The sequence below is a fragment of the Aplysia californica genome, unplaced genomic scaffold, assembly GCF_000002075.1.
Source record: "Aplysia californica isolate F4 #8 unplaced genomic scaffold, AplCal3.0 scaffold01353, whole genome shotgun sequence".
In the NCBI taxonomy this organism is placed as follows: domain Eukaryota; kingdom Metazoa; phylum Mollusca; class Gastropoda; order Aplysiida; family Aplysiidae; genus Aplysia; species Aplysia californica.
This window is the reverse complement of record NW_004798623.1, coordinates 43,426-53,226: the sequence shown is the minus strand read 5'-3', so window position 1 is coordinate 53,226 and position 9,801 is coordinate 43,426. Positions and strand designations below refer to the sequence as shown.

The 9,801-nt window shown below is 41.8% G+C and overlaps 1 protein-coding gene across 1 annotated transcript in view; it reads left to right on the top strand.

Moving 5' to 3' along the window:
• LOC101851170 (dystrophin) overlaps nt 1-9,801 on the top strand; it is a gene marked incomplete at both ends in the record, with an annotated part of 78,372 nt that overhangs the window by 47,695 nt on the left and 20,876 nt on the right. Inside the window, 7 exon segments of the mRNA XM_013090589.2 lie at nt 1,041-1,253; nt 1,908-2,021; nt 2,751-3,077; nt 3,429-3,527; nt 6,282-6,407; nt 7,822-7,914; nt 8,808-8,960. Coding sequence (XP_012946043.2) covers nt 1,041-1,253; nt 1,908-2,021; nt 2,751-3,077; nt 3,429-3,527; nt 6,282-6,407; nt 7,822-7,914; nt 8,808-8,960 — 1,125 coding nt within the window.

The window sequence follows — 9,801 nt, the reverse complement described above, 5'->3', positions numbered from 1 at the left end:
CAAAGTAGCAAACTGTGAATGTGTTTATGGGGTCAGTCTGCTGAGAAATGTAAAAATGGCAAACTGTGAATGTGTTTATGGGGTCAGTCTGCTGAGAAATGGAAAAGTAGCAAACTGTGAATGTGTTTATGGGGTCAGTCTGCTGAGAAATGTAAAAATGGCAAACTGTGAATGTGTTTATGGGGTCAGTCTGCTGAGAAATGGAAAAGTAGCAAACTGTGAATGTGTAGAACAGACCTGCTCATACTATGTGTATTGAGATAACCAGATAACTGAAGGCCTAATGAGGGTACAAGGTTAAAATCTTTTACTGAGAAAACTAAAAAAGAACCAAAAAAAGTTACTTATAAAGAATATCAACTAAATGCCAATATATGTCTGCTCACTTGGACTTGCCACTCGAGGTTCATTGTGAAGTTCCTGTTACTGGTGGTAGATTATAGTAAATCACCTTTGACTGGTGGTAGATTATAGTAAATCACCTGTGACTGGTGGTAGGTTATAGTAAATCGCCTGTTACTGGTGGTAGATTATAGTAAATCACCTGTTACTGGTGGTAGATTATAGTAAATCACCTTTGACTGGTGGTAGATTATAGTAAATCACCTTTGACTGGTGGTAGATTATAGTGAATCACTTGTGACTGGTGGTAGATTATAGTAAATCACCTGTTACTGGTGGTAGATTATAGTAAATCACCTGTTACTGGTGGTAGATTAGAGTAAATCACATTTACTGGTTTGTGACAACTTCATCTTCTAGCTTGGCCATTGTACTACTGGTTCTCATGAATGATTTCTTCAGTCATCTCTTTTAAATACACACATGCATGTCACGGGGAATTCTAAGCTTCCTCCCCTCAGACGACATAATTCCAACTGGTAACTGAACATGTCAATAAAATGTAACAAGTTGTTGCTTTTAAAAGGTAAGTAATTTTTGGTGTCTCTTTTAACTGTTTTTTGGGGGGTCACTAGTGCCGTAAGTTTTGTACCAGTACAGTTACACAATCGTTTGTGATTTTGTGATTTTTCTCTCAGGAACTTTCTAAGGAGATGCGTGAACATGAGAAAAGTCTGGACTACCTGAACAAGACCGGCCGTGACCTCATCTCTAAGTCCACCGAGGATCAGGCCAAGACTCTGCAGACCGACCTTGACCGACTCAACGCGGAGTGGGCGGCCGTGGCGACCAGTATCGAGCAGCGACAGTCCAGGCTGGACAAGTCCGTCGCTAACGTGACTGAGTTTAGGGTAGGTCAAGATTGTGTCCAACTGTGTGTGACAGAGTAAGTCAAGGTCATGTACAGCTGTGTGTGACCGAGTTGAGATAAGGTCAAGGTCGTGTACAACTGTGACCGAGTGGAGATTAGGTCAAGGTCGTGTACAACTGTGTGTGACCGAGTGGATGATGTGTACATGATGTACAGCTGTGTGTGAGAGTGGAGGATGTGTACATGATGTACAACTGTGTGTGACCGAGTGGAGGATGTGTACATGATGTACAACTGTGTGTGACCGAGTGGAGGATGTGTACATGATGTACAGCTGTGTGACAGAGGGAAAAGTGTGTCTTGGAACATGTTTGAGCTCATGGGAAGGGTTTGGAGCTTCAGGCCCACCAACGTTTTTGTTGTATATTCCACACTTTTGTTGTGACCTGCCAATTGGGAAGTGACTGATCCACTATTGTGAAGTGACTGATCCACTATTGTGAAGTGACTGATCCACTATTGTGAAGTGACTGATCCACAATTGTGAAGTGACTGATCCACTATTGTCAAGTGACTGATCCACTATTGTGAAGTGACTGATCCACTATTGGGAAGTGACTGATCCACTATTGTCAAGTGACTGATCCACTATTGTGAAGTGACTGATCCACTATTGTGTTTGTTCCCTCCACAGCACCAGATGGATGGACTGAACAAGTGGATGAGAGAGATGGACGTGTTCCTCCACGCCCCTGATCCCTCAGTCGGCGATATCCCAGCCCTCCAGGCACAGCTACAAGAGAGCAAAGTAAGTCCTCACACCTCACACCTCACACCTCACACCTCACACCTCACACCTCACACCTCACACCTCACACCTCACTCCTCATACCACGAACACCAACACACCACGAACACCAACACACCATGAACACTCAACACACCACGAACACTCAACACACCACGAACACTCAACACACCTCAGACAAGGACACACCATGAACACCTTCATATCATCACACCCCAGACACCAACACACCACAGACACCAACACACCACAGACACCAACACACCACAGACACCAACACAGCAAAGACACCAACACACCACAGACACCAACACACCACAGACACGAACACACCACAGACACCACAGACACCAACACACCACAGACACCAACACACCAGACACCAACACACCACAGACACCAACACAGCAAAGACATACTCTGTGTGTGTGGCGAGGATTGAAGGTTGACAAAATATCTTATCGTGGCTTAGGTAACTATTTGACAACATGCAGTGTATTTGCTGCCCATATTCCTTCTTAAAGCTTTTGGTTTCTCATTGACTCCATGATCTCTCCGTTATAAACTTACAAACAGATTCTACATTGTGAAGTCTTACCTCACAGATGATTAGTTTTGATACACTGTAGGAATGTGATTGAGTTGACCCTTGGTTTGAATGTATCAACGTTGTATCTTCTACCTGTTGAGCCTCGGATCAAATAGTTTGTTGTGTTTGTTCTTGTCTAGGGCGTGCAGGATGATGTGAAAACGCTGCAGACCAACGTGAAGAGCGTCAACGCTCTATGGAAGAATGTGCTGAGTGACGCCGAGCCAAAGTTCAAGTCGGAGGTGGAGGAGGAAGTGAAAGAAATGAACGAGAGATGGGAGAAGCTTGTACACCTGGCAGAGAAACAGAACCTGCGGCTTGAGGCCTCGCTGAAGAAAGGCCGGACCATCTACGACCGCATCGAGGCTTTGAACATGTGGCTGACAGAACTCAAAGATGACCTGGCCAACAAAGATTACTCTGTGGAGAACCCCAACGACTTGCAAGTGAAGGCCAGGAAATTCAAGGTAGGCTCTTTCAAGTTTGAATACTGTACTGAACCAGCTTGTATTGGAAGGAAATCTTCACTGTTCATTGACTGAAAGTTTATTTCTACATGATAATGTTCTGATCGCTCCGTGGCTATGTTCTCTGACATTTTTGTCGTAGTTTGAGTTGCCCAACATCAGCGTGTTGTTTCTGTGTGGGTTCTGTTACAAACTTTAGACATTTTTGAACTATATTTTTGGGGCATTGGATCAGCCCGTACTTCCTTCTCTCCAGCAGGTATCTGTCATCTGTATTTGTAAGAAAATTTTTTTTTTTCCTTTCTTTGAAAAAAAGTTTCTCCTAACATTTGTCTTTGTCTGTGTTGCCAGACGCTCAAGTCTGACCTTGAAGTGAAGAGCGCGGAGATGGAAGACATCACCAACGAGGCCAAGGACATACTCTCCGACTCTCCATCTGGCTCTCTGCAGGTGAGGAAAAACTTCCCATTAGTTTACCCTGGATCGATAACAATTTACTCTTTCACTTTCACTGACAGCTTTGTTTATTTTCTACATAGTTTCTGTATTTATGCTGAGCTCTGCACTGACAGCTTTGTTTATTTTCTACATAGTTTCTGTATTTATGCTGAGCTCTGCACTGACAGCTTTGTTTATTTTCTACATAGTTTCTGTATTTATGCTGAGCCCTGCACTGACAGCTTTGTTTATTCTACATAGTTTCTGTATTTATGCTGAGCCCTGCCCTGACAGCTTTGTTTATTTTCTACATATAGTTTCTGTATTTATGCTGAGCTCTGCACTGACAGCTTTGTTTATTTTCTACATAATTTCTGTGCCCATGTTGAGTATGGCATTCACCACTGTGTCTACTCATCACCCATCAGAAAAGACTGAAATCGATAAATATCATGAATTTGTTGCCTGCAGAATTTTTTTGTGAGGCATCGTGGTGAAATCAGGCGCTCGTCAAAATAACGAAATTGGAGAAACAGGCATTTTTTTCATCAGTTTGGAAATTTTTTATTTAAATTTTGTTTTTAGGCTCAACCCCATTTATGTCCATATAAAAACACATTTCCGTGTGAATTTTACTGAAAAACGTTGATTAAAAATTAAATCCACAAAATTTGTTATTTTTCTAACTATTGGAATAACCAAACTTTGGTGGCCATTTTCTTTCTAGTTTCACCACTGAAACCAGGCGACCTCATCTCTTTCAGTTGTAAATATTTTGACTTCTATTCAAGATAGGTGGGTATCTTTTCACTGAAAGCAAGGCAAATGAATAAGCTTGCAGATGATACCAATAACCCCACATGCCCAAAAACTGACGAGCGCCTGATTCCACCGCGTCGTGACATTTGTCTCTTTGTTTGGTGTTTGGCTTGTATGTATGAAGTATAGGGTTACGCTCGCAACTGCTGAGGTCATATGAGCACGCTGCCGTGTTTGGCTTGTATGTATGAAGTATAGGGTTTTACGGCGCTCGCAACTGCTGAGGTCATATGAGCACGCTGCCGTGTTTGGCTTGTATGTATGAAGTATAGGGTTACGCTCGCAACTGCTGAGGTCATATGAGCACGCTGCCGTGTTTGGCTTGTTTCAATAAACTGTGAAGGATAAAGGAAGTTAGTACTAAAACTTGTTTCCCTGTTGAATGTTTCAATAAACTGTGAAGGATAAAGGAAGTTAGTACTAAAACTTGTTTCCCTGTTGAATGTTTCAATAAACTGTGAAGGATAAAGGAAGTTAGTACTAAAACTTGTTTCCCTGTTGAATGTTTCAATAAACTGTGAAGGATAAAGAAAGAAGTAGTGCTGAAACTTGTCTCCCTGTTGAATGTGTCAAGACCAAAGACTGTGTTGTGTGTTCAGGGAGTAGCTGAAGAAGCAGGTGGAGGGAGGGACATTGTTCATTATTCGGGAGGAGAAGGGGAATAACTGAGATGTTCAGATTTGCTCTCAAAGATTCCAGGGTTCCCTTCCTCCCCCTGCTCTGAATTAACATGGGGGTGCCTCTTTCAACTCTTTGTAATTCTGAAATGAATGCATCAATCATATCATATTTACCCTGACTTCAGTTAGAAATGAATGCATCAATCATATCATATTTACCCTGACTTCAGTTAGAAATGAATGCATCAATCATATCATATTTACCCTGACTTCAGTTAGAAATGAATGCAGTTTCTTCAGTGGGATTTTATGTGAATATTATTATGCAAATTTTATTCTTTTGGTCATGTCATATGTGTTTGTGCATTTCATTGAAAACATCCCAAAAAATACAAAGATGTACAGTCTCAAAGAAATTAACAATTCAGTTGATAAAATATAGACCTCATACATTGATTTCTTGATGATCAAACATTTTGCATACGCTAGGAAAAGATTTCCGTCTTCATATTCTTCAATTCTTACTTACTGGTTAGGTAGTCCTGAAAAGGCAGTCAACAATCGCCAAAAATAGCACGGCAAGGTGTGTCTGACCATGTTTGGAGAATGTCTAACTTTCCTAACTTCACTCATGGAGTATCATTTAGATGCAATATAAGCACTTTTAAGGTGCATTGCGATACAACTAGCGTCGCATCAATCTCATGTTGAGTTAGGTTTGCCATTCTGACGTTTAAATAGGAGAAAAATGAAGAGCAGCTTGCGAGAGCTGTCAACATGAATATTCAAGATGGCGGACCTGGGTAGACAAACGTATCAAAGCGAATGACTACTAGAAAAAATGGCCGTCTGACAAATTTGGGCTTAAATGAGCTCATTTTTTAATTGGTGCACTTTTCAAACAAAAGTGAAAAAATATTTAATTTGATTTATTTTCGCTTAATTAGGCACCACACAAAATAAGGGGCGTGTCCGTCGATCTTCAGCAATCGAAATTCTTTGTTTGAAATCTTTGACAGTTAAATGCTTATGACCCAATTTTTAAAACTCATTTTCTGTCAATTTTCTGCATTAGAAATTTCCTGTATGTTTTCATCATGAGAGTGGGTGGTTGGCAAGTGCTCTGGTGTGGTTATGCTCTTTTTTGTGTATGTTACTCTCTGGTAATACTTCTAATCTTCGGCACTTATATGACCTTATTGTGGCGCAAGCGCCGTAAAACTCTTACTAAAACTTAGTTAGGAATATTTGTCAGAAGTTTTTAAAATACATTTTCTGTTAATATTTTCATGTTGTAAATTTCCCGTATGTTTTCCCGGTGCCCCAGGATCTTGCCCGGCTCCAGATGCGAATGAACGCGTTGTGGGACGACGTGAACGCGCGCGTCGACCGCTACCACACGCTGTACGAGTCGGCAGACAGAAAGTGGAAGGACATGAGAGATTTGCTCAACGTAAGTACACACACAGTCCAACCTGTTGTTACAATCACCTGTCCTAGACAATCACCTGTACAAATGGCCACCTGTCCAAGACAATCACCTGTACAAATGGCCACCTGTCCTAGACAATCACCTGTACAAATGGCCACCTGTCCTAGACAATCACCTGTACAAATGACCACCTGTATAAGACAATCACCTGTACAAATGGCCACCTGTATAAGACAATCACCTGTACAAATGGCCACCTGTATAAGACAATCACCTGTACAAATGGCCACCTGTATAAGACAATCACCTGTACAAATGGTCACCTGTATAAGACAGTCACCTGTACAAATGGCCACCTGTCCAAGACAATCACCTGTATGAATTGGATTCCTCTTAAGGTAGTTCAAACAGTCACTTCCCCCTTTGTGTTTTTCTTTGATATTGTAATGTTGAAACCATTCACCTTGCTAAGACAACCACGATTCTCCTTTTAGTGGGAGGCCGTCTTGGACAATTCCCTCTGTGTGTACAGATATGTTCCTGTCGGAATGGTGCAGTGTTGTAGTAGTAAGGATCTGTTTGTACTTTTTAAAGAAGTTTTTACTTTTTAAATTTACTCAATCGACTGAATGAGAGAAGAAAAGAAAATGATTTTGTCCAAGTAGAAATGATGTGTTTGGTTTAGTTTTTCTTGTTAGTCTCTATGTTGTGTGTGCCAAAGAGCTTATTGTTATTGTTATTGTTATTATTATTATTATTAGTATTATTATTTGTTATTATTATCACTATCAATACTGTGCTATGTGTGCAAAAGATCTTATTGTTATTCTTTAAAAAATTATTATTATTATTATTATTATTATTATGATCATTATCAATACTTCGATAATATTAGATGCCCTTCAGTTTTCATGGATGTTACAATCATGTCTTTTACGATGTGTGTTTTAATTTACTTGTGCCAGAATGTTTACCATCCAGTGTGTTATATTCTGCTTGTGTCAGAATGTTTACCATCCAGTGCGTTATATTCTGCTTGTGTCAGAATGTTTACCATGGAGTGGCGTCAGTGGCCTAGTGGTTAGGCTCTCGGACTCGCAACCGTAAGGTCGTGGGTTCGAATCCTGTCAGGGACCCGACGTTGTGTCCTTGGGAAAGGCACTTTGCACAAATTTTCCTCACTTCACCCAGGTGGATATGGGTACCCAGCTATAGACAGTGAACGATCTTGTCAGTTTGATAGTGTTTGAGCGCATGAAATCCGCAGCTTGCACTGTATGCTTCCGCGGAAGCTGAGAATGTTTCTGAGTGTTCTCAGAGGGTCTGCTGGGGTAATAATAGTTGTAAAGCACATAGAGCAAGCTCTTGAGCGTGGATATGCGCTATATAAATGCTATTATTATAATTATTATTATTATGTATTCCTTGTGGCCAGGTTGAGAGTCAGTACCTTCAGTCACTGGAGAGCAAAGTCCGCCGGACGTCCACAGCCAGCTCTGATGCAGAAGACATCTCGGAGGAGTTGAACGTACGTGTTACTGTCTGTCTATCTCAGGGTAGTTGAATGTAAGTCTTACTGTCTGTCCATCTGGGAGGAGTGGAGTGTGTGTAACTGTCTGTTCATCTCGGAGGAGTGGAGTGTGTGTAACTGTCTGTCTCGGAGGAGTGGAGTGTGTGTAACTGTCTGTTCATCTCGGAGGAGTGGAGTGTGTGTAACTGTCTGTCTCGGAGGAGTGGAGTGTGTGTAACTGTCTGTTCATCTCGGAGGAGTGGAGTGTGTGTAACTGTCTGTTCATCTCGGAGGAGTGGAGTGTGTGTAACTGTCTGTTCATCTCGGAGGAGTGGAGTGTGTGTAACTGTCTGTTCATCTCGGAGGAGTGGAGTGTGTGTAACTGTCTGTCTATCTCGGAGGAGTGGAGTGTGTGTAACTGTCTGTCTATCTCGGAGGAGTGGAGTGTGTCTAACTGTCAGTCTATCTCGGAGGATATTTTGAGATGGTGCTGTAGAAAAGGTAGAAGTGCTTATTATGTAACAAATGTCTTCTGAGATGGTGCTGTTGTTGTTGTTGTTGTTTTCAAATCCCTTTAGCTGCGAGCATTTCGCTCTTGGCAGCTCAATGCCTCCCTAAGAGATGGTGCTGTAGAACTGTATCTGTATTAGTTTCTTCTTGTTGACCGCTTGTCTGTCTGTGTGTACTTGACCCAGTGGGTGGTTGGTGTATGCTGTGGTGTGGTTTTCTCCTGCTTTCCTATCAAACATCTATCGTCCTTATCTCTCCTTCTTCTTTTTTGTGTTTGTTACTCTCTTGTATCACCTCTAATCCTCAGAACTTATATGACCTTATTGTGTTGCAAGTCCCGTAAAACTCTTACTGAAAAAAAAAGTACTGACCGTTTATCTGTCTGTGTGTCCTTGACCCAGGATGTGGAGACGTACCTGGCAGAGCACTCGACGGAAAACAAACGGCACATCTCGGAACTGGCCAATGACCTCATCCACAACTCCATCATGGTGGAAACTGTGCGCAAGGAGTTGGAGGATTTCCTCAGGAAGAACGAGAAGGTGGAGAGTGAGGTGAGTCCTGTTGTGGATGACTGAGTGAGTGAGTGAGGTGACTGGTGTTGTGACTAACTGAGTGATGACTGTCGAGTAATTGATGCTAGGTATAAAACATGTTCAGAATGCCAGTCAAGAAAGAGAAAGATGTTTAGTTCTCACCGAGATGCGTGATGAATCACTAGCAAGACAGCAGTAAAACCTTGTCAAATTATGGATTTTGTAGAAGTCAGGAATTCATGTTGTGGTTTCCAGTTAACCTTACTGATTGCCACAAACTTAATTTCAGTAATATAATAATAATGATAATAATAAATAACAATTCTTTACCGCATACCCCCGTTCGACTGCAAGCTCTATGCGCCTTACAATCTATGATATGGCCTCAGCAAACCCTACAACATTCAGAAACATTCTTGGCTTCTCAGGAAGAATACAGTGCAAGCTGCTGAATCACTAACGAACTGGTTAATAGTTGTAGTAAAAATTTTTAGGAAGTATCACTACGAAAATCTGGCCACAGAGGCTGTAGAGTAATGTCTAATCTCTTCATGTTGATGGGGAGTCTACGGTGGGGACGAGGGCTTTGGGAGTTCAGGCTCAGAATCAAGGTCAAGCAAGTGTCGGTGACACAAGGTAGATGGGTTCTCACTGGATTGTGTCCAGTTCAGGCTCAGAATCAAGGTCAAGCGAGTGTCGGTGACACAAGGTAGATGGGTTCTCACTGGATTGTAGTGTCGGTGACATAGGGTAGATGGGTTGTCACTGGATTGTAGTGTCGGTGACACAAGGTAGATGGGTTGTCACTGGATTGTAGTGTCGGTGACACAGGGTAGATTGGTTGTCACTGGATTGTAGT